At 41.5% G+C, this 23,605-nt stretch overlaps 1 protein-coding gene across 7 annotated transcripts; it reads left to right on the top strand.

Moving 5' to 3' along the window:
* Positions 1-791: 791 nt before the first annotated feature.
* On the top strand, positions 792-22,706 carry thoc2 (THO complex 2). Of its 7 annotated transcripts, none has more exons than XM_069146702.1 (39): positions 793-974; positions 3,155-3,210; positions 4,104-4,195; positions 4,545-4,596; positions 4,733-4,803; positions 4,948-5,069; positions 5,192-5,325; positions 5,791-5,951; positions 6,155-6,247; positions 6,505-6,660; positions 7,165-7,337; positions 7,535-7,730; positions 7,820-7,858; positions 8,021-8,151; positions 8,960-9,061; positions 9,612-9,696; positions 9,962-10,055; positions 10,243-10,323; positions 10,434-10,530; positions 11,041-11,158; positions 11,288-11,467; positions 11,572-11,736; positions 12,030-12,305; positions 12,551-12,692; positions 13,141-13,298; positions 13,761-13,889; positions 14,002-14,133; positions 14,230-14,414; positions 14,821-14,996; positions 15,389-15,491; positions 15,587-15,972; positions 16,222-16,280; positions 17,824-17,859; positions 19,926-20,057; positions 20,255-20,321; positions 20,430-20,575; positions 20,762-20,838; positions 21,635-21,681; positions 21,782-22,706. In XM_069146702.1, the coding sequence occupies exons 1-38, from the start codon at positions 910-912 to the stop codon at positions 21,660-21,662; spliced, it is 4,695 nt and encodes a 1,564-aa protein (XP_069002803.1). In that variant the 5' UTR covers positions 793-909; the 3' UTR covers positions 21,663-21,681; positions 21,782-22,706. The 7 variants fall into 7 exon arrangements, 5 of the variants coding, with proteins under 5 accessions (XP_069002806.1, XP_069002803.1, XP_069002802.1 ...); XM_069146701.1 differs by having other exon boundaries at positions 21,779-22,706; XM_069146700.1 differs by having other exon boundaries at positions 21,635-22,706.
* Positions 22,707-23,605: the final 899 nt, after the last annotated feature.

The raw sequence follows: 23,605 nt of genomic DNA, 5'->3' as shown, positions 1-23,605 counted from the left end.
GTCCTTTACTTTGCATTTTGAAAATGGAGCTACTTATTTGTGTACTTATAAATCGTTGCACGATTTACCTTAAATAATATATTGTGTAAGAGGGGCTTTTTGTTGTATATATATATACAACATATATATATATATACTGTACTGTATATACTGTGCATTTTATATTTTATATTAATATTTTATATTGTTTCGGTTAGGTTAGGTTAGGTTAGGTTAGGTAGTTACTTTATTAATCCCCGAGGGGAAATTTTTTCGGTACAGCAGCATACAGAAGTAACAAGATAATAATAGAACAATAGAAAGCAATAAAATAGCAGTAAAATTATAAAATATAAAATGCACAGTATATACAGTGTATACAGTACAGTATATATCTCTATATATTATATACAAACAACCAAAAAAACACAGTCAACAGTATTATTTTGCCAGAGGTAAATACTGCTATTTACTGCTATTTTATTGCTTTTCTATTATTCTATTATTATCTTATTGCTTCCTGTATGCTGCTGTAGCGAGAAAAAAAAAAATTCCCTTCGGGGATTAATAAAGTAAACCACCTAACCTAACCTTAAAAAAATAAATAAATAAAAATAAAAAAAAGCACAATATATAATTTCAGGTAAATCGCGCACAAATAAGCAGCTCCATTTTCACAAATGCAAAAGTAAAAGCACCAAACTTGACGGCTGCACCAACGACACGACTCGGTGGGGAGGAGGAGGAGGAGGGAGGAGGAGGGAGGAGGAACACGGAGGTCCCGTATGAAGACATCCTCCTCCGACAGACCTCCGCGTCCCACGATGCAGCAGTGAGCTAGCGGCGGCGGCTAACCAGCACATTTGACCCCGTGTGTGTGTGTGTGTGTTTGCCGTCATGAACTAGACATCCGGGCTGAGTGCGCGGAAGATGGCGACACCTATAGTCCCCGGTGAATGGATCAAAAACTGGGAAAAATCAGGAAAACACGAGTTGTGAGTAGACGCGGCTTTAACCGCGGTGATACCGCGTTACAACGGGGGGGTGGTGGTTTTTTTTTGTTTTGTTTTTATTGGTAGAAATATTAAAAAAAATAATTTTAAAAATCACGCAGCTTAGCGATCAAATAAAAGGCCAAATGTTTCAGGTGTGTTTGCTGGAGCTAACAAACGGCGACGCTAAGCTAAAAAACAAAACAAAAAAAACGTCGATTAACACCTGTTTTTAAAAAAAAAAAAAAAAAAACAACTAAGTAAATCACGTCGTCTTTGCTTCGTGTCGATACCCGATTATTTATTCGGCTTTGCGGGAAGGAGGCGTTCATCCCCTGCGTTGAACACCGGGCTTGGCTAACTTCAACGTTAGCAGCGCCGCTCGTTCATTTGTAAACACGATGGCTACGTGAGCTAAGCTAGTTAGCATCCGTGTAGCCGACTTGTGTTGCACCGATATCGGACTTTTAAAGCTTTTTCGCCTCCGAACCGGAGGAAATGTTCGCGTTCACTCCCGGCGAAACAAAACCGGCGGGTATCGGGCGAGAAAAGATGCGTTTTTTTTTTGTTTTTGTCACACGAAGACTTGAAATAAATAAACGTGGAGGGAAACAAGGCGGATCTCGGTGTTGTAGCAACGTTAGCTGCGGTGAGGAGGGGCCTTGTGTTCAATGTTGTGTTTACCCAGACACGGAGGCGTTCAAATATTATAATCACGTTCAATAATACGTCTTTTCTGGTCCGTGAATCGTCCCCGGACGGGATGGCCGGTTTTCACTGAGCCAGGTGTTGTTTTTTTTTTGCACAAGTTTAACAGGTAGCGTCGAGTGACGTCACCCAGCCAGCGGACGGAGGTTCATGTCGCTAAATGTTGTATTTCTGTATTTAATTTGTTCGCCGTCGACTCGGATCACTGAAGTGACATTGTGATCTCGGCAGCGATCACACGGGAGACCTTCCGGTCACCATCTGTGGATCAACACCGAGGACGGACTGAAGCTGCAGATTTAAATGGAAGAGGAAGAAAAAAAAAAAAAAAAACCGTTGCGTGAATAATATTTTCGGTGGTTTTTCTTGAGCGCAGCTATCACTGCACAGCCGGAGAGACACAATAGGCTCATCCTCGGTTTCTGGCTGCTTTTCGCGGCTGCAGGCCTTTTCGTATTTTGAGAACGGCCTGCAACGAAATGCACCAAGTGAAACACTTCAAGTGCGGTTGGTGCACTTTTAACACAAACTCAAGACACCTCAACAGATAGCACTTCAACAGCATGTTGTTTCAGGACAGCTGCAGCAAAATGGTGACTTGATGAAGTGGTCCCATCTAGGGAAGTTTCCCTTCACACCACAGCCAAAAATATAATGTTGTTCCGACCGGGCAGCATGGTGGACTACCATCCTGTGCAGAGACATCTCTGTGGGGAGAGGGCTGTGTCCATGTGCTGATAATCAAAGTGTCACGTTGTTGTTACGCAAACAACAATTTTTTTTCACGAGCTACATAACATTATTGTGAATATTTGGATGTGTTTAATATCAAATCGGTTGTTCTCGTGAAATTGTGTAATTAAACGGCGCCAAAGTGAGGCCTGGGTGTGAAGCGCATTTCAGCTGTAAGTAAAGAAGATGGCCCGTCAGCCTCATTATGTGACTATCAGCATCGCCATGTTTGACCCCAGGGTCCCGACTGACCAAGCTGTCAGCTTGCTGCATGTAGAATAGTTTTCGCAATGCATCCGGCTTCATTGGCGCCAGCGAGTTCTCGTCAACCACCATTAAGGTGATTGAGCCCATTGAATCGCTGGCAGAGGCAGTCGCCCGGTGTGTTCTGGTGTGGACAATTGTACGGCTAGTTGAGCTGTCGATTGGGAGAGCCTTCAGTTAGATCTTTGGTCCGATCAGCTTAGACACGTCCACTGGGGAAAATGTCCTGAGGATTATGGATTACTGCTATTTTTCTCATCCAAATTTCTTATTTTGCCTGAGATATGGTCAATGGGGAATAATGTTACTATAACGTTAAATACCAAGATATTTTCTGTGTAATTTATTATAACTAATGTACCCACAGTTTTTGCATTGCTTTCCATGTATGGTAATTAATTCTTTGAGCTGTGTATGACTACTGTTTGTCATGCTTGGGTAGTCTAATTTAACAGAACTTTGTCTCTTTACTTTTATAGCATTCAACTCTGCAAAGAACTTACAGAGAAAACAGACCATGGAAGTGAAATTAAAGGTAAGTGCTGGAGTGAATATGAAAATAATGTCCCAATAATAGATAAAGAATTCATAAACATGTCAGAGGGTGTAATAGAAATACTTAGATTTTACATTTCTCATAGCAAAAGCACAATAGTTCAAGTTTTCTTTTTTTTTTTTTTTACAGATGTAATGATATAGAGATATCTGTGATCTATAAATTGCCATAACTTTATTATGGTATCAAACAGATAAATGGATACGCCAGCTGAACGATGATGCACTTGTCACTATAACTAAGCACGTGTTCATGGAATCTCCTCTTGAACAATATCGTCCATGTTAAATAACCCTTCATAACAGTAATGGATGCCAACTGGCAACGTATCTGTGTTTGCTGGCAATTTCTCTGTTAGTTTCCGTTGACAAATGGCACATTTTCATTCTAAAAACTTGTCAAAGTATTGACAGTGCAGAAAGCAGAGTATGACAGCATTCAGTCAAGCTGTGATATGCTGATGGCTTATTCACAGTGTGCTCGTACTGCAATGTAATTCTTTCCGAAATGTCACTTTAACTTAGTTGTACAATTGTAAACTTAAGTGTGAATGCAAACTGTCTCATCATACATGCAAAAATAACTGTTATTAAAAGAATTTATGGATGAATTTGGAAAGAGGAAAGGTGTAAAATGGCTGAGTCCAGTATCCACTCACATTAAAGACTGTTATTGTTGCTAATGATTCCTCTTCTAAATATTTTAGGTGTGTGAATACTCATCCCAGTCCTTTTATGTGTTTTATATTTATGCCTGATATAGGTCTGTTTTTGATATGTTTCCACAGTTGATATTGAGAAGTATTTTCCTGTCCGTTCTCTTCATTCAGTTTCAAATAATATGTGTCTTGGCTTGTCTGTTTACCCCTGCAGACATACAGGCCGCCTTATACGAGCTCTGCTGGCAAGTTGTACAGGGGAACCTGAAGTTGGATCTTGTCGCCAGCGTCCTTGGGGACATGATGGTACAAGTTCTGATTTGTTTTCACTTTGCATGAGGGTTAAACAACATAGCAGTGGATGTGTTGTGTCTATAATATCAGAGAAACCTTTTATTCCCTGTTTCCATTACATCGTGCCAGGTGTCGATGCAGTGACATTTTTTTCTGGCACGATTGGTTCAGTATTTCTACTTTATTGTGTGTGTCTGTAAAAGTTTGGTCCAAAAAGCTTTGTTTGCTTTTCAAATATCGAAAAACATTGAACTGTAAATTTTTCGAGTGTGGTAAAAATCTACAGCTTCCTCTGCTATTGACTGAGACAGTTTTGTGATTTGTGAATAAGCATTTTCACATCTCTTTGTTTGTTTTGCAGGAACTCCGAGACGACATGCCTTCGATTTTAGCAGATGTGTTCAGTATACTAGGTAAACTCCAGGGTTTTTGAATACAAAAATAATATTAAAATATAATCCTATAATAGCTTTTCTAGGTACGAATCTTCATCCTCATATTACTGTCATAATGGATCTAAAACTCTTTTTTAATTTTTTTTTTTTACAGATTTAGAGACTGGTGCACTGGAAGAAAAGAACAAACGTGACCATTACACACAATTGGTGGGAGCATGTTTGGTAAGAACAATAGAGCTTAGATGACTTGGCAGTTCACTTAATTAAACACACAATTGTGTCATATATGCATTATTGTTTTTATGTCTATTTAAAAAAAAAAAGCACTGAAACTAATTAATAAACGACTTGTTTTTTTTATCTCAGTTTTTTGTACCGGAGGCCATTCTGAAGGAGCGTCTAGATCCAGAAACAATCGAATCACTCGGACTCATCAAGCAAGCCCATCAGTTTAATCAGAAGATTGTAAAAATCAAGACTAAACTATTGTAAGTAGAGTGCACAGCTTTGTACATGTGTAATGATACATAAATAGATAGGGTGCATTGGGTCTACTTGTTGTGCCTCATAATGTATATCCAATATTTATGGAATATTTTTGTCTTCACAGTTACAAGCAGCAGAAGTTTAACTTGCTAAGAGAGGAGAATGAGGGCTATGCCAAACTCATCACAGAGCTTGGACAAGACCTGTCTGGCAACATCACGAGCCACCTCGTCCTGGAGAGCATCAAGTCCCTCATAGGTACCAAACAAGTCATTTCAAGGTCACTCTACTGAACATGGTGCTGCTGTCATCATCCACACTTCTTAAGAACCTTTGTTTTTGTTAAATTAAACACAGATCAGTCTGAGGATATAGAAAGGAATTGGATTACATGACTGTTGTTTTGACCTCACCCCACTGGTCACTTGGACTCTGTGTTGACTATCACACAGCTGTTTATAAAGGGCTTTGTACAGCCAGGAACCTTTAAATCAGAACGTCTCTCTCTAGATGTTACCTGCCAGTCTCTTCGAGCTTCACACCAAGAAAAGCTGGTTGTATCAGAGACTTGGGCCTCATTAGTGCATCGTGCTTTTCCCCATTAACTGAACACTTACTTGTGTGGATGTGATCAATTTATTCAGATGAGTGCAATAGAAATATGTTTTCCTGACTAATCTGTTTTTCCCCCCCAATTGTCCTCTTATTTCTTATTGCCTGCAGGATGTTTCAACTTGGACCCTAATCGTGTTTTGGACATAATCTTGGAGGTATACGAGAGTCGGTCTGACCAAGATGAGTTCTTCCTGTCCCTCATCAAGTCCTACATGTGTGAACCTCTCACACTCTGCCACATTCTGGGCTTTAAGTTTAAGTTCTACCAGGTGAGAATATCAGGAAGGATGATCAAAGAGAGTGACAGCCAGAATGTGTCCAGTAGTATAATTACAGACCTAAAAGTTTATTGTCTGCTTGAATCTTTTTCAAATTCATCTTTCTTTCTTTCTTTTTTTCTTTTTTTTTTTTATAACTTTATCACTTATGTTTTCCATGATGTATTGATTCATTTTCTTGTGTCTCTTTTCAGGAGCCCAATGAAGAAACCCCCAAGTCACTTTACCACATTGCTGCTGCTCTGCTTCACCATAACCTGATAGAGCTGGAAGATCTCTACGTACATGTAAGGAACTGCTAGTTCAGCTAATATCCACATTCATTTAAAGATCACCATTCAATTTACATATGCAGGTTCTTAGCTTGTGTTATTCCGAATTTGGGAATATTTGTAGTGTCAACCCAAAGTTTGTGACTGTAATCATGTGAGAATGTGTATGTGCCAAAAGTGTTATTTCACCCTCATCATATGTGAAGCCTCTGTCATACATTTTGTTCCTCGCCTGAAGAATTTGCTCTTTTGTTGTGTCTGTGTTGTTCCAGCTGATGCCACCAGATGTCACCATCGTAGAGGAACACAAACGAGATATCTCCGAGGCCAAGCAGATTGCACGCAAGTTGGTTATGGTTGTGTTGCCCTCTGAGAAAAGTGAAGACAAAGAAAAGGACAAAGAGAAGGAAGAGGAGAAGAACGAGAAGGTATTGAAGCATTTACTCACAGATTGTTTACATAGAAATATAAGTGTGTTCGCGGACGTGCTGTCACGCTGGATGGATGATGAGACCCAGATGTTACCAAGTGATTAGAAAATACAATGGAGGCTCCATTACAGTCTATTACATGCAAAGTAATGCAGAATGAAATGTAAAAAAAATCCACTTCGTATTGTCTGAATGCCACTACAGGTAAGATTTTAGTAAGGTAAAAAAAAATATGAGAAATTACACCTAAAGTAACCAACTTAAAATCTGGGTATAACTACATGCATTTAAAACAACTAATATTCTGTATTATTTTTTACCTTCCCCTTCAATATGAAACTGATACATAGATAGGCACAGTTTAAAAAAAATCTATCACTTTGGTGTGTGACGGTAGCTGTTCTCAGTTTTTGCCTCTGCTCTAACTAGCTTATTGAATGTTACTTAACTTTGGCATATTCAATAATACACATTTGCTGCTCTTTTTTTTTGCGCTCACAGCCACCTGATAATCAGAAGCTCGGTTTGTTGGAAGCGCTACTTAGGATTGGAGACTGGCACCACGCCCAGAGTATTATGGACCAGATGCCTTCCTTCTATGCTACTTCTCACAAGTCCATTGCGCTGGCACTCTGCCAGTTTGTGCACCTGACTGTGGAGCCTCTTTACAGAAGGTACTGATTTCTATGTTTCACTTACTGTCCACCAGACCTGCAAGCCTGCACAAGTACCACTCATTTCACAGTTTGAAGTCCTCTGGATTCCAACAGTTTAAACATACAAGTCCTGTAACAAATGCAAAATAAATAGATGATTTGAAAAAAATTGAACAAAAACCAAAGGTTCTGACACACTCGTCTGTTCCTCATAGGGCTGGCGTCCCAAAAGGGGCAAGAGGATGTGTAATGAATCCACTGAGGAGCAAGCGGGCCCCTCGCCCTGCAGAGACCTTTGACGACCTCCGCAGGGACACATTCAGCATGCTCTGCTACTTGGGCCCTCACCTCTCCCATGACCCCATCCTCTTTGCTAAGATTGTGCGTCTGGGCAAGGGCTTCATGAAAGAGGTACAAAACCAATTATAGTTCTGCATCTGCTTTACAGCCTGCCCAAATCTTACTTTGACTCACAGTATTTGGTGTTTTTTGCTTCTCAGTATCAAAGTGATGGTAGATCTGAGGTCAAAGACAAGATGGTAAGTATAAAACATAAATGTCTTGGTGACTATAGGACTGCTCTGATTAACATTACAGTGTGAAAAAAAAAATTGCTTTACTTTAATGGACGTGCCATTCTCTCTCTGACGTATATGTGAATCTGAGAATATGATTTAATTTGTATTTTATGTTCGTTGCAGGAAACATTATTGAGTTGTTTCCTGAGCATTGCAGACCAGGTGCTGCTCCCGTCGCTCTCTCTGATGGAGTGTAATGCTTGCATGTCCGAGGAACTGTGGGGTCTCTTCAAACTCTTTCCCTACCAGCACAGGTGAGACGCACACATAAACGCACACCGGTACCACTCGCTACATGTGGCGCTGTGTAATTGAGTTGTCGGATTGTAAACCCTCAGGCATCGCTCCAGGACGATGTTCACTGGCTGGCAAGAAAAGAGCACCATACACAATGCTTGATTAACCAATGTAAATTGTGTGTTTCTGTGCACAAAGCATTTTTCTGCTCCCAAGCAGCGCAAGAATTTTATTTTTAGAGCCTTTGACTGGACATTTTGGCACATCACTGAAGAGCAATGACACTCCACATTCCCAGAGGTTTTATTTTACCTTTGGTTGTCATAGTCAGTTTGTCACAGCTAATAATGCACTTCCCAAGATTATTGAAGAAGGTAGTAGCGCTTTATTATTTCACTGGATTCTACACTAAACGTTGTTGACTCTGTCAAAGGAAAGATTTGTTAAACTGGAAATGGACGAGTATCGCAGCTCGTTTGTTCAATGTGCTGAATATGTGGTTGCATCTTCTTCTTTCTTTTTTTCTTTTTTTTTATATATATAATTCTTCCAAATTTGATGCACAGAAAGTTTCCTAATTATGTGATTTTAACAGTTTAACATAATGCCACACCGGAGTGGCTTCCTTACTATTTATAGACTGCTCTGAATTGCTAGCTTTGCACAAAGACATAGGCACATTTTTCCTTTTAAGCTTGAAGAGAGAGTGTGTCTTTTTTTTTTTTTTTTTTTACAGCTGTTAAGTCGCACATTCTTCTTGGCTTGTGTACATCCTACTCTGCTAAACCTTCTGTCATTGTGATTTCCTTGTGTATGCTCCTTTAGGTACCGGTTGTATGGGCAGTGGAAAAATGAGACATATTCCAGCCATCCGCTGTTGGTTAAAGTCAAAGCTCAGACTGTGGAGAGGGCCAAATACATTATGAAGTAAGCTAACTTGCAGAACACAATGCAGGATTTCAGAAAATGTCTATACTGGTTGAGTGTTGGTCAAACGGTATCGACTGCTGGTCTTTCTTCCAATATTTATGTGTTAAATTTAAATAGCAAGAGCCAATAACAGTTTCAAAGACTATGCAGTGTGCGCATATGAAATTGTAAATCTTTTAATAATTGTCTGTTGGATTGAATCGGTAGGATTGAATGAAAGAAACTATAAAAACATGCAGTGGTATGTTTTTGGTTTGTTGTTGCCATCTCAAGTGAAGCTTTTTTCAAGGACAGTTTAACGTGGACATGTTGAACAGCACAAGGATTTAAAAGAAGACTTAGTTTTTTGGAGCTGGGCAAGTAATTATTCTAACACTGTTCTGCTGTTGAAAGAAATCTTTTATCTTAAGCTGACAACCATAAGAGCATTTTCCTGCTGTGAAGCCTCCAGAAGTGAGCGTCTTTGCTACAGCAGACTTTGTATGGTCCTGTGTTTTTAATCAGTCGTTTCCTGTCTTATGCGGGTGTTGTTGTTTTTCCTCCCCAGGCGGTTGACCAAAGAGAATGTGAAACAATCTGGAAGGCAGATTGGCAAGCTGAGCCACAGCAATCCCACCATCCTCTTTGATTATGTAAGTATTGTTTGCTCTAATTGTTTTATTTTTTGAATGATGTCAACAAACTAACCCCAGATTTTTGTGGGAGAAAATGCACAGTGTTTTACACAATGTAACTCCTTGCTTGCTCTGTTGCACATATTCTGTGACGATGACTTGGACAGATTTGTTTTGCCTCTCATTTGTGGTAAAGAATTGTGTATTAGGGTTGATATGATGTGCAGGTTATCTTCTAAAGTTGGTAATGTTTTATTCTCTCCACTGTCCCATTGTATGGCAGATGCTGTCTCAGATCCAATGGTACGACAACCTCATCGTTCCGGTGGTGGACTCCTTGAAATACCTCACATCGCTCAACTATGATGTCTTGGCTTGTATCCTACACTTTTTGTCTTTATTCTAGCAGCAAACAACAGACATTGTGTGTGTGTGTGTGTGTGTGTGTGTGTGTGTGTGTGTGTGTGTGTGTGTGTGCGCGCGCGTGTGTGTGTTATTGATGTAGTGGGGTTTAAGTATAAAAGGGCCGTCTCTCTGTGTTGTTACACTTGACTCTGTCTTCAGATTGCATCATTGAGGCTCTGGCCAACCCGGAGAAGGAGAAGATGAAGCATGATGACACCACCATCTCCTCGTGGCTGCAGAGTATGTGGATTTGCCGTTAATCACATCATTCATTAGCATGCAAAAGGAGAGAAAGTGTTTGATGTTTTAATGAGTATCTAACATACACCTGTTCTCCTCGTCAACCCAAGGCTTGGCAAGTCTGTGCGGAGCCGTGTTCAGAAAATACCCAATTGAGTTGGCAGGCCTCCTTCAGTATGTCACCAATCAGCTAAAGGCAGGGAAGAGGTAGGTAGCAGCAAACGATGGGTCTGAATTCTTCTATCACTTGTTTGGCTTGGAGTCAAACTATTCACACAGCCTCACATGTCACTAATAAAAAGAGTTTGAATCATCTTTTTCAGATACACACAATTCGTTGTATCACTTATCAGACGTCGGAACAGATTTATTTAAAAATGTTCCCCCATGTATTCCTTGTTTTTCATAATCACACTTTTTCCACAAACTATATTTTGAGTTCTGGTGTTTAATTAGACATTAAGATACATTCAACTTATTGAAAATGGATTTGCTTCATCCTCTTGTCATCTAACAATTGAAAACAAACTGTAAAATGACCTTATTTTAACCATCTTGCACGTAAACATCTTGACAATGAAAGTTCATAGAAATGTTTTAAGAAAATTTAGAGATTGTACAATCTACACATTATTTACATTAATAAATTTGTAATGTAGAGAGTACTTTTTGTTTTGTTTTCGAATGTCTCAGCAATTGTTACTCTTGTCTCTTCAGTTTTGACCTGCTGATCCTGAAAGAGGTGGTGCAGAAAATGGCTGGCATTGAGATCACAGATGAGATGACCTCAGAGCAGCTAGAGGCCATGACAGGAGGGGAGCAACTCAAAGCAGAGGTATGTCCACTAAACTCGAGCACAGCTGTCATCACCTAATGCAGTCTGTTGATATGTAAGACTACTACCCCCACCAGCGCTGCACGTGAGCTCAGGTTCACGTCATTATGAATGGGACTGTGTTCACAGGGCGGCTACTTTGGTCAGATCAGGAACACTAAAAAGTCCTCACAGCGTCTGAAGGATGCGCTGCTGGACCACGAACTCGCCCTGCCATTGTGTCTACTCATGGCTCAGCAACGAAATGGTGTGGTTTTCTTAGAGGGTGGAGAGAAACACCTCAAACTTGTCGGCCACCTCTATGACCAGGTATGCACAACAGAAGCAACCTCGTAATGAAAACAATCTCCTTCACACTTCCTGAAAATAAGAATAAATAAAACCCTGTGTTTTTTGTTGCTGTTTTTCTGCAGTGTCATGACACATTGGTGCAGTTTGGGGGCTTTCTGGCCTCCAACCTCAGCACAGAGGACTACATCAAGCGGGTTCCCTCCATCGACATCCTTTGTAACCAGTTTCACACTCCACACGATGCTGCGTTCTTCCTGTCTCGGCCGATGTACGCCCATCAGATTTTGGTAAGTGGACCTGTGGCAATTTTTCTCAACACAAGTCTTTGAACTGTCTCAATCCCTCTCGCTTTGATTCCCACCACAGGGAACCCAAAAAAAAGGGCTTACAAATTTTTGAAAATGTGTTAAATCCCTCTGTGCTCCAGGAGAAAAATTAACAGGGTTTCGCTTTCCACAGTTTATAGTTTCATTTCATATCATCTTACTATGTCATCTAACATTTTGTTTTATAAATATAAAATATTTCAAATCAACAAGAAAAGTTCACTGAAAAGAAACTATATGCTCTCTTCGTCCAGTCGAAGTACGATGAGCTGAAGAAGGCAGAAAAAGGCAACCGGCAGCAGCAGAAGGTCCACAAGTACGTGGCGGCCTGTGAACAGGTTATGACGCCGGTACATGAAGCTGTGGTATCTCTCCACCCGGCCCGGGTCTGGGATGATCTCCGCCCTCAGTTCTACGCCACCTTCTGGTCCCTCACCATGTACGACTTGGCCGTGCCGCATTCCGCCTACGAGCGTGAGGTCAACAAGCTCAAGGTCCAGATCAAGGCCATCGAGGAGAACCCTGAGACGGTGAGTGTTTGGTTGACTGCAGCCACGCGGCTCGTAACACCTCGTAAACCATTTTTACATTTCACACTCAACTGATGCGTTTGCTCTGCGTGGCAGCGGTGGGATTCCTGTACATTTAAACCTCAAGGAACAGCTCATACAAAAGACAGCACGAATATTGAGACAATGATTGTTTAAGAGAGAAATGCAGGTAAAATGATGTTATAGTATAATATAATTATTGTAGCGGTTTCCTTCTTTTGTAGCCTCTGAATAAGAAAAAGAAGGAGAAGGAACGCTGCACCGCTCTGCAGGAAAAACTCCAGGAGGAGGAGAAGAAGCAGCTGGAGCACGTCCAAAGAGTACTACACCGCCTGAAACTGGAGAAAGACAACTGGTTGTTGGCCAGTAAGTATTTTAATGTTTGTCACTATTGATGCATCTTAATCAACGTGTGCACAACTTTCTACAAAGCTGTGATTCCTTGAGAGAAGAAAACAGTGCATTGTTTCATATGACATTCTGACCAAAACACAGATGTTGTTGTTTTTTTTGTCACATGAACTGCAAAGTTTAAGTTTGGTTCCTTTTTTAATTAACACACAGCAACTAGATGGTTGGAGTGAAGTTTTCAGAAGTAGCTAACAGATGATGAATATTTAGAACAAAGCAGAATAGTTTGTTTTAGGAGACAACGTTCATGTTGATCAAGTCACATTCAGCTTAAAGTCCTTTCAGATTACAGCACAGAAACAATAAGCTGAGGTGGTCACAGCGTCAGTATTGGAGGTGAATCTTATGGTCATTGTTCCATATGTCTCGGTTACTAACGCATCTTTAAAATGCTTCATGACAGAATCGACAAAGAACGAGACCATCACAAAGTTCCTGCAGCTCTGTCTGTTCCCTCGCTGCATCTTCTCCTCCATTGATGCCGTCTACTGTGCCCGCTTCGTCGAACTGGTCCATCAGCAGAAGACACCCAACTTCTGCACCCTCCTGTGCTATGACAGGGTGAGAGGCTCGCACACATACTCCATCTCATACACTTCTCATGCACTTAAGATGATGATAAAAATGAAACTGCATTTTTACAGCAGTCATCTTAAAGCTGCAGAGGGCTTTTGAAATAAAAAATAATAAACTTTAATAATGTGATTAATGACTGAGGCTAATGTAGGAACTAATTTGGCCCACTCAGCAGTACAGTTATAGAAAAATCCATTAAAATAACTAAAGACTATATGTAAGCGTCAAGAATTCACTGAGTGGTTCAACAGTGCAGCATCAAATTAAAGCGGGATGCTAAATAACTGCTGGCCTATTAAAAACACTTTTGTAAAAGTCAGTCAGACAGACCACAGTTAAGTGCAGCTTTGAGATGTTGAGAATAAAAGCTTTGACGTTCCACTTTTTTTTTTCTTGTTCAGTATAATGCCATCAGAAGTAAAAGCATGACATGGTGTCGCACCGCAGGTTTTCTCTGCGATCATCTACACTGTGGCCAGCTGTACGGAGAATGAGTCTCACCGCTACGGACGCTTCCTCTGCTGCATGCTGGAGACGGTGACACGTTGGCATAGCGACCGTGCAGTCTATGAGAAGGTTTCTTTTTCTTCCTGTTCTCTTCATCTGCAACTTTTATATCTTTCTAACATTTTCTGATGTAAGATGAGCCGGGTATGCGACTCTCTGTGTTCTTATTGTGTGGTCACAGGAGTGTGTCAATTACCCCGGCTTCCTGACCATCTTCAGAGCCACAGGCTTTGATGGAGGGAACAAAGCTGACCAACTTGACTACGAAAACTTCAGGCATGTGGTGCATAAATGGCACTACATGTTGACTAAAGTGAGCCGCTCGTCTTTTATCATTCTCCTTCTTCTTCAGAGCTCTGGAAGGTGTGTATTTATCCATAATCGGGTCCTCTGTTTCTGCTCCAACCAGGCTTCAGTCCACTGCCTGGAAACGGGAGATTACACCCACATCCGGAACATTCTCATCGTGCTTACCAAGATCCTGCCCTGCTACCCAAAGGTCCTGAACTTGGGCCAAGCGCTGGAGTGCCGCGTCCACAAGATCTGCCTCGAGGAGAAGGATAAGAGGCCTGACCTCTATGCCTTAGCAATGGGGTAACAGTGTGCTGTTCAGCTCTGTGGGGAGCATACAGTTAACATCTCTTATGTGAAGTGTGGTTATAACGCGTATATAAATCTGTAGAAGCAGGGATTATTTACGTAATATGGAGTCATTGAAGTCCAGTTGCTGTTGTAACTAACCTGGATTTTAAAAAAATCCTCAGGAACATGTTCTTTTCACGGTGGACTTCATACTTATGGGGGTAACACTTGTGTGTAGTTAAGTGTTTATTATTGGACAAGTATGCAGGGGGGTTATATTGGCAGGTAAAATGCGGTGCTGATATGGCTCACCTACATGTTTTCCTCTCCGAGAGTTAAATCGTTGCACTGTGTGACACTCAGAAGTTCTTTTGCGGTTCTGTCTCCACTTTGTGCAAACCCTGTATGCGTCTTGCAGTTATTCAGGTCGGTTGAAAAGCCAGAAGGTGCACATGGTCCCTGAGAATGAGTTTCACCACAAGGAGCAGCCGGCACGCAGCGCGACCCCCGCCAGTCAACAGAATGGCCCCGGCAGCACAGGCAAGCCCGCCACCAGCACAACCAAGACAGAGGAGGGGACGTTGGAGGATGGCGGTGAGTGACGAGAAACGTGACCAACCAGTTTTGAATGCTGTACTTCACAGCTTTATTAAGTTCAAAGGTATAGAATCAGCTTCTGCATCGTGTCAGATATAGCTGAGATCTTGCCTGCTGTTGCTAAATCATTGTTTCAATTTATTTTTTTCACCTAACAAATAATATAACACTAAACCTTTTATTAGTTTTTCCCACTGAATGTGTTTGTCTCAGAGAATCAGAGCTTGAAAATTTAAATAGTATGTTATAACATTTAAACACCGAGATCCTCGTGTACAGTTCTTGACATGTGCAGCGCTGTTAGAGCTTGTTTTACACCGATGCTACAATTTCCAACATGCATGTCAGTAAGTGTTATTAGATCCTGTTTGTGGTCTGTTTTTAACCAGATCGGAGCAAGGATAAATCTCAGGGCACCACAAAGCCAGTGAACAAAGCCAACAGTGCAACAGCCAAAGTAACCACCAGCAACGGGAACGGTGCTCTCAACAGGTAGGAAATATCCAAACCTGCCAGGACTCTGTGAAGTCAAACACGGCTGAATGATGCATCGGAACTAACTAAAGGAAACACTTATCCTTTTGCAGCACCAAAGCTGTCAAAGAGCGGGACGACAAAGAGAAGAGCGGGAAGGAGAAAAAAGAGAAAAAGGAAAAGACACCAGGCAGCACTCCCGAGACAAAGGCGGAGAACCGTCGGGAGAAGCAGAGAGACGAGAGAGCGGGGAAGGAGGAGCGAGCGGCTCGCGAGGGTAAGGAGAAGACCCCCAAGGCCGACAGGGAGAAAGTGAAGCCAGACGAGAAGAGCTGCAAAGACGACAAGGCCAAAGCCGGAAACGGAGAGCCTATGGATCCGTCCAGGGAGCGTGACGCCATGAAGGAGTCCAAGAGCAAGGACAAAGGAGACAGGAGTGCTGTGGCTGTGTCCATCAAGTCACCAGGTCCCAGATCAGAGTCGGCTGAATCCGAGAGGGGTAAGACGTCTTTCTGGTTGTTTGTTAAACGGCTGTGTTCTTCTCACAGATCGTAAAATATAGCAACGTTTTGACTACAAATCCCCCCAAACTGTTATTTTAACACATTTAATTCGTATAAAATAAAGAAAAGAGACCGTTTTGAACTGGTGGTTTCCCATGCAACATGTCTGGACTGATGGAAACTTGCCTGGGAGCGTGAGTGCGCGGCACAATTTGACCACAGTTTCCCTCTCCTCGTCTTTACAGATCACAAAAGACGAAAGCTCGACAGTCACTCTTCCCCGTCCCACTCCTCGTCTGTTAAGGTTAGTATGGCTTGAGGAAGGCTGTGCCCGTTTCTTCTCTATCTGCCGGAGCATTCCCTGCCGTTGCACATTCCAGCAGCCCTGAAGATCATCATGGAGAGTTGTCGTACATGCAGGCTTGGCATCTGGAAAATCCCGACCATATCCATGGGAGTTGGAAAGCATTCCATGGACATCAGCATAATGTTTTGCAGAAATGGGAGAAACTCCTTCACGGACTTAGCCAAGAGAATATTGTATATATTGAGTATTTTCATATTGAAATATTTACCTATTTTCATATTAATGAAAGCAGTCAGTGTGCCTTGAGAAGAAAGAAGTTTTTTAAGTGTTTCTATATTCCGTGTGGAGTTTTTGCTTTTTTTGAGAATAATATACACCTGAAGTAAAGTGGCTTGCCAAATCAAGAGCTCTCCAAAGGCAAAGTTTTCCCCCCACCGCCCCCACCCAGTGGAAGCAGTGTTTTACTACTTGAAACGGTGCCCGAGATTTTTTTTTGCCCACATTTTTGCAAGCTGCGAAGATTTCCTGGTGTAAAGTATTTTGCTCTCCCTTCAACGTCTCCGGATGCAGCACAGAGATGGATGGTGTCCAGCAAACCTCTCTGCTGCGGCTGAGTCATCGGCCCCTTCTTCCATCTCCACTTGTTAAGACCGGCCCGCGTGCAGCCTCCACATCACGTGACGCGAGTCCAGTCGGTCCTCCCGGGCCCCTGCAGCGCCGTCCCCCGCAACCACCAGCCGTCGGCACCTACAGTCGTACTACCTCCTGGCAAGCGCTGAGCGGGAAATCAGAGCCACCAGCAACGGAGATCGACGGAGAAAATGAATGTTGCAGTTTTGAATCAGCCAAAAATGCAGAGGAAAATAAGCCTGCCCCGACAAAGAGAGAGTGAGGGAGAGAGTGGGCGAAGCCTGAATCGTCTGGAGCCTTGCCCAAACCACGGGAAGCTTGTGATAGGTCTTTATTTTACCCTTCCACCAGAGAAATAGGCTCCATGTGTCTTATCCATTCCTGAACTGTAAGTGACAGCAACAGTTACCTATGTAGGGATGCAGTCAAGCACATACACATTGTCACACACACACACACACACACACACACACACACACACACACACACACACACACGCACGCACACACGCACAACACACACAGGCACACATTATTTAGCACTTGCACTTTAGACGCATTGAAATCCCAGCTGCACTGTAGGACTTCTATATTCTGCTGCCTGAAATTACAGACATGTCTGCAGTAATAAGACTAGCAGTTACTTCATACATGCTCAGGGTTTTTCTATTTTAAGTATTGACATTCCAGATGTTGAGCCTATGAACTCTCCTCTATGTAATAACTTTGTCAAAGCCTTAGTCCTTAAAGGTCAGAAGTCAAGGGAGAAGTATGCTGTTGGTCCGGCCGGCCCAGACTCCCCAACCTCACCCCCTCACCCCTTCTTCCGACTCTCTACTGCTGTCTGACAACCTCCTCCCAAACCCCCCACCCCCTCCCAGCTCATCTGTCATCTCCATTCATCCCTACAGGACAATAACAACGAACCCAAGGAATCCACATCCAAGGTTTGAACCGCCTCTGCTACTCCTACCTTCTCTCGCACCGTTTTCTTTTATGTAGGTGTGCAGCTGCAGACATGAAATGACTCATAGATGTTCTGTGATTGTGTCAATCAATCCATTTTTGGCATTCTCACAGTAATATGGAAAGTCGTTGTCGAAGGTCATCCTCATTATTTCATATTTTTTTTGCCACTTGGAGGCAGTGGATTATGTTGGAAACTCTACATCTTAGAAAGTTATTATATCAGACATTTTTACAATTGCTTTTTTAAGCAGCCATCCATCATTCATTAAGTCATGTCTCTAAATACCTGACGGTAATTAGTTTCTCCGTTTTTGAAAGATATCTCTAGCTGGAAGATTCTCCCCAGTTTTTACTCGCTAGTTGTTTTCCTCTTTGCTCCTCTTTTTTTCTTTTTTTTTTAATGCAGTTCCGCAGAAACCAGTCGCCTGCTGCTGCTGGAAACTAGGTTGAGGAGAGCGAAGTTTGCAGGATGTAAAACCCAAAACACGCCTCTGTAAATCTGAGGAAGACTGCAGTCGAGCGATAATTCTCTCTGCTTTGAGTCCTTTGAATGATTTTGAACACGATCACTTCTCGCAGCTTGGAGACTCTCCCTGCTTCACTCCACAACAGGATCATACTTGGTTACTGAATGACGAAACTCATTGTAGACACCAAACATTCTTAGCCGATTTGGGAACGAACTGAATTAAAACAAAAACCCAATCGTGCAGTACCAAACACCAAGCAGCCCTCGGCCACCGAGGCTCGTTTGTCACAACGATCAATCAAATTGGACTGAATCAAGATTTTGGGACACGGAAGGACAGAAACGCTAAAACAAATCCTAACTGGGTTTTCAGGGAAAGTGTTTGAGAGAGGTGTTGATTCAATTTGAGTTGAGTCGGATTGTTTTCCTCATTCATATCAGTGAGGGCAGATTAAATGGCAGAAAGCTCTCTGTGCTGAATAGCCAAGAGCATAAACTGAAGTCGTTGCAGGTTAATACTCTTAGAAATGTACAAAATAACTTAAAATGTCTCCTTTAAACACTCTGTTCAAATGATAAACATCAAACACGGATTATCATGTGCCTCCTCAGGACCTCACTTATTCCCACCTCAATACTTTCTGCTGCTAAAGAAGCTCTCAGCCTGTGTGGTTACACTCCAAATGCCCCATTTAGCATTTTTTTTTTTTTTTAAACAGTTTACAAACATGTCATGAATGGTTTCCAACACGCCGTAACATAACGGCTTTACGCAGCTGAAAAGACATTTTAAAATGTTTTGTAATTTTGCTTGGAAAAACTGTTCACACATATGTTTGACTATTTAGTCATCATACCCCCATCTGCATTATCGTGGATGATAGGCTGTTTATTGATGTGGTTATGTTCCTCAGAAATGCTAAATTGGGGGAACTATAATGACGCACTGGAATAGGTCATGAATTGCTCCTCTGACGCAGCCGATGGAGCCGAGTCAACTTTACACTGTGATCATCAATAACTCTCAGCAGGAGAGACGGAGCTGCAACGACGGAAGTTGGTGCTTTTTGAAAAGAGACGCTGCTTTATTTAGTCGAGTCGTGTTTTATTAACGAAGCAGCGTAATGAATGAACTCCTGATCAGAAACCATCAGCTTGATCGATACTTGTTACGAAACCACCAGACTGAGCATCAGTGGTGATGCAACGATTTCGCAACTTCTTTCTTTCTTCGGTCTTATTTGCTGTGTTCCAGTTCTCCTGTGGGAACCTGCTTTTTCTTTTTTTTTTTTTCTTTTCTTTTTAATGAACCCAAGAATTAATATATATATTCTTGCTCTTATGTTAATTTTTTTTCTTCTTCAAACCTTATCATCTTCTTTACTTGAGTGGTCAGCTGTTTATGATTCATTTCACCAGACAACTCCTCTTTATAGATGTGGGCGAACAAACAATATTTCATTAGTTACTAGTTTTCATCCTTGTTTCGTTACCTTTGTGAGTTATTTATTTGTAAAGTGATATATTAAACTACTTTGTTCGTCTTGTTCTCTTCAAATGTAATATTCTTTGTAGCACCACATCAGCTACAATTCAGTTGCCCGGTCCAAGAGCCGAGAGAGGGAGATGGAGAAGAAAGATTCAGAGAACACACAAGGCCGGTCCAAAGAGAAGAAGGAAGAAAAGGATCGCAAAGACAGGAAGAGAGTCAGTATTTAATGAGCTCACTAACTTTGGAAAAGAAAAGTTTAGGGAAAAGGGTTTCTCTGAATTTATGTAAGGGCTTGTTTTCATTAGTTTGGTTAGTTAAGTAGCAACGAGGGACGGACAAGTTGTTGTTGGTAAATGTCGCTCACCAAGTGGTCAGGATGTTATCGCTGCTGACTCGTGTTGCTTCTCTTCAGGACCACGCTGTCAACGACCGTGAGACGAGTCAAGAATCCAAACGCAGAAAGGATGAGAATGGAACCAGTGAGTGGTTGTTTGTTTTTTTTGGTTTTTTTGTCTCGACAAATCCAAAGCAGCCGTCAGCCCAACAAGTAAAGAAAAACAAAATGAACTCAAATATGTTCTTCGCAGACTCTTCGAAAAACAGCAAGAGCACAAGTCCTTCCTGCGACTCCCCACTGTCCGCTGAAAAGGAGAAGAGCAAAAGGTCCAAATCATCCAGTAAAGAGAAGGCCGAGTCTGTGAAACCTGAGCGAACGTCCTCCGGAGGCAAAAAGGTCGGCAAAGCTCGTCACCCGCTGCCACTCGCTCGCCGCATCGGCTTTTAATCTCACCCTCTCTCAACGGGAGAACTCTTTGATTATTTGACTTATGCACGGAGATGTAAATGATTGATGAATATTTATGGGGTCGTGTTTCCATCCCGATTGATCCGTTTTCTGTTCATCCTTTTTGTTCTGCAGGAGTCCAGACACGACAAAGAGAAGTCTGAAAAGAAAGAGAAGAGGGACAGCAGCGGAGGAAAAGAAGAGAAAAAGCAATATCCTTAAATGTAGAGTGACACCTGACTCATAGCTGCGGTTACTTACTACTGTTTAGTGATAATATTTTAATATTTAAAGGTATTGGAGTCTTTGTTAGTTGGTCTTTTTACTTCACTGCTGTTTTCTACCACTGAGATTCACAACCAAAAGCAGCTGCAGTTATCTGCTTTGCTTAAATCCACATTTTGTTTTGTTTTGGTCACTGGTTTTAAAGATTCAGTCAACTTTTCTGCACAAGTGTTTCTAAATGTCTTCGGTGCAGCTGCTCCCAGCACGAAATTTGTTTTCAATTTTGGTTTCCATTGGCGGAGAATGACTTCCATTTTTATCTATCGTGTGTCACTTAACACACACCGATCCAATAAATGCTGCAGCGGGTGCCATATTGCAGAGAGGAGCCAGCCAACAGGATCTGCTTGTAAACATAATTAGCGCCCCAATCTTCATCCTATCACCATTCGACTTGTCTAATTTGAGCATTTTGACTGTGGGTTCATGTGTGCCCTCAGTAACTGCCGTGCCTCTCTTGATTAGAGTGGGCCAAACTAAAGCGGTCACAGACCTCATCACTTCAGCTGGACGTCTCAAGAGAGCCGTTGCATCATGTACTTATTTACACTCGGGCACTCTTCACATGTTGTTTATGTGTTATTTCCTTTAAAGGATCAACAGTGATGCGATGAAAACGAAGCAGCCGTGTTTGCGTTGAGGTTTTTCTCTGCACTATGACAGAAGACACGTTTTTGACAATCACTGCTTCAGCCTTTGGTTAATTTCCCTTAACAATCACACTCATAAATCTTCTGACAAGCACAGATAATGTGCACTAATCAGTGAAGGTAAGATGCACTCGGCTTCTTTGCAAACAGCTCTTAAACAGCCATGTGCAAAGTGTCTGATGTAGTTCCTGTCATCTTTGGTCCACGTGTGCTGCAGCAGAACTGGAGAAGCTGTGCTTTTATCTGCAAGACATCTGCACCCCCACATCTGTACTATGTTGTTGACTTGTACTCTTTTTTTTTTTTCTTTTTTTTTCTTTCTTTCTTTCTTTCTTTCTTTCTTTCTTTCTTTCTTTCTTTCTTCTGCTTGGTTTTGTTTTTCTGTAAACTCCCATCCCAAGTGTTGTTAGCTGTAGTTCTCTTAACTTCACCTCATTATTTTTCCATTTCAAAACTACAGTAAACAGCTGAAATATGTTCTTTTTGTTGTTGTTATTTTTTTTTTGTATTATTCGATATGGGCACAACATGCTGCCGTAATCACAGTGTTATTCTTCTTCTAACTAGAAATGTGGTTACTGTCTGAAATGATCTCTTGGTAGCATCTCATGCTTGAAAATGTTTTTTTTTTTGTACGTTGTCAGGCTTTGCTTTTTGCTCGTTTTATTGGAGTTAATTTGCTTTCCATATTCACTTACCTCATATCCCTTTTGAGATACTTAGATACTTTTTATTTATTTATCTCCACCTTTTAATCCAGTGTAAGTGAGGAAACTGATACAAGGACCAGTTTGTATATTGTGTACAATAATAAAGAGGGTAACATGAAATTCACATCATGTTATTTCATTTTTGTTTTCTTTTGGATGTCCCATACAGGTTTTCTTTTCTGTGACTTTGTGTTAATCAGGTTTTTACATAATTTATAAACATGTAAGTTCGACCTTGATTCAAATGTAGAATTGTAAAGGAAAATCACAAAAAAAATTCTGACGCTCTGTACTCCAAAAATAACTGTTTCGAAATGAATTTTGGAGATTTTATCTGCTGTACTCAATGAGTGTAAGCTTTTTTTTTTCTTCTTTTTTTTTTAAAAAACAAAACAAAACTCAATAAATAATAGTTTTCCTAGTGTGTCACTTTGATACTGTCTCTATCTTTCTGTCTTCTTCTCCACAAACATCAAGGAGATTGTCTGCACAGCGGTTACTACACTTATCCCTCAATTTAGATGTTTCGTGTTAAACACAAGCAGGTGTTGCAGGTGTAGCTGGACACACGGAGAAGTTTTGATTTTGGATTTGGTTGAATAGAAAAACACATTCCCACCAGCTTGTCATGAACTAAATCCTCCTCTGTTCATTGGTCAGATTTCTCTTGCTGAGAAGGTTAATGCCAGATGTCGAAGATAAATCTTTCCTTTTTTTTTTGGTTATCTAAAGCATCAGAGTCAATTGACGTCAGCTGTGTGCAGCTGTAGTGTTCCTTGAGGGCTTGAAATGGTATAAAAATAGGACACGCATATGGAGACATCACACCTGCTCGGAAACGTGCATAACAATTTTACAAACGTGCAATAAATAACCACGGCAGCTAGTAGCCGGGTGTTGTTGCTATTTCGGAGTCGATTTCTTCACATCATTCATGCTTGGTTTGTTTACATTGGGTGAGGGAGAGGGCAACCACGTTTAATACGTCACCAATTTTGCGCATCAAGTGTTTTCACGAACTTGACCATTTAACATTCGGGCAGCCCGACACCCTCGCGGATTTACAGGGAACAGGGCCTCAAAATCTGAGCGTGCAGATTGGAATTAGGCCTTTGGCCTTTGGCCGGCCATCAGATTGATTGGAAACATCTGGGCTCGGTGGTTCCAGGCCATAAAGACTCCGCTCTCCTCCGAGCCCGTCCTCTTTTGTGCTTTAAACTTCTGTTGCTATTTTCTTCATTAAAATATATATAATTTGGTGTTCACTGTTGACCAGTAATATTTTGAATGGCGCCTCGAAAATCAGTGTGGGTTCCAATGATCTAATTGTCATA

This window comes from Embiotoca jacksoni, unplaced genomic scaffold (assembly GCF_022577435.1).
Source record: "Embiotoca jacksoni isolate LCO1_2020_lvr unplaced genomic scaffold, fEmbJac1.0.p SCAF_13, whole genome shotgun sequence".
NCBI classification, from domain to species: domain Eukaryota; kingdom Metazoa; phylum Chordata; class Actinopteri; family Embiotocidae; genus Embiotoca; species Embiotoca jacksoni.
This window is presented reverse-complemented; position numbering and strand designations above follow the sequence as displayed.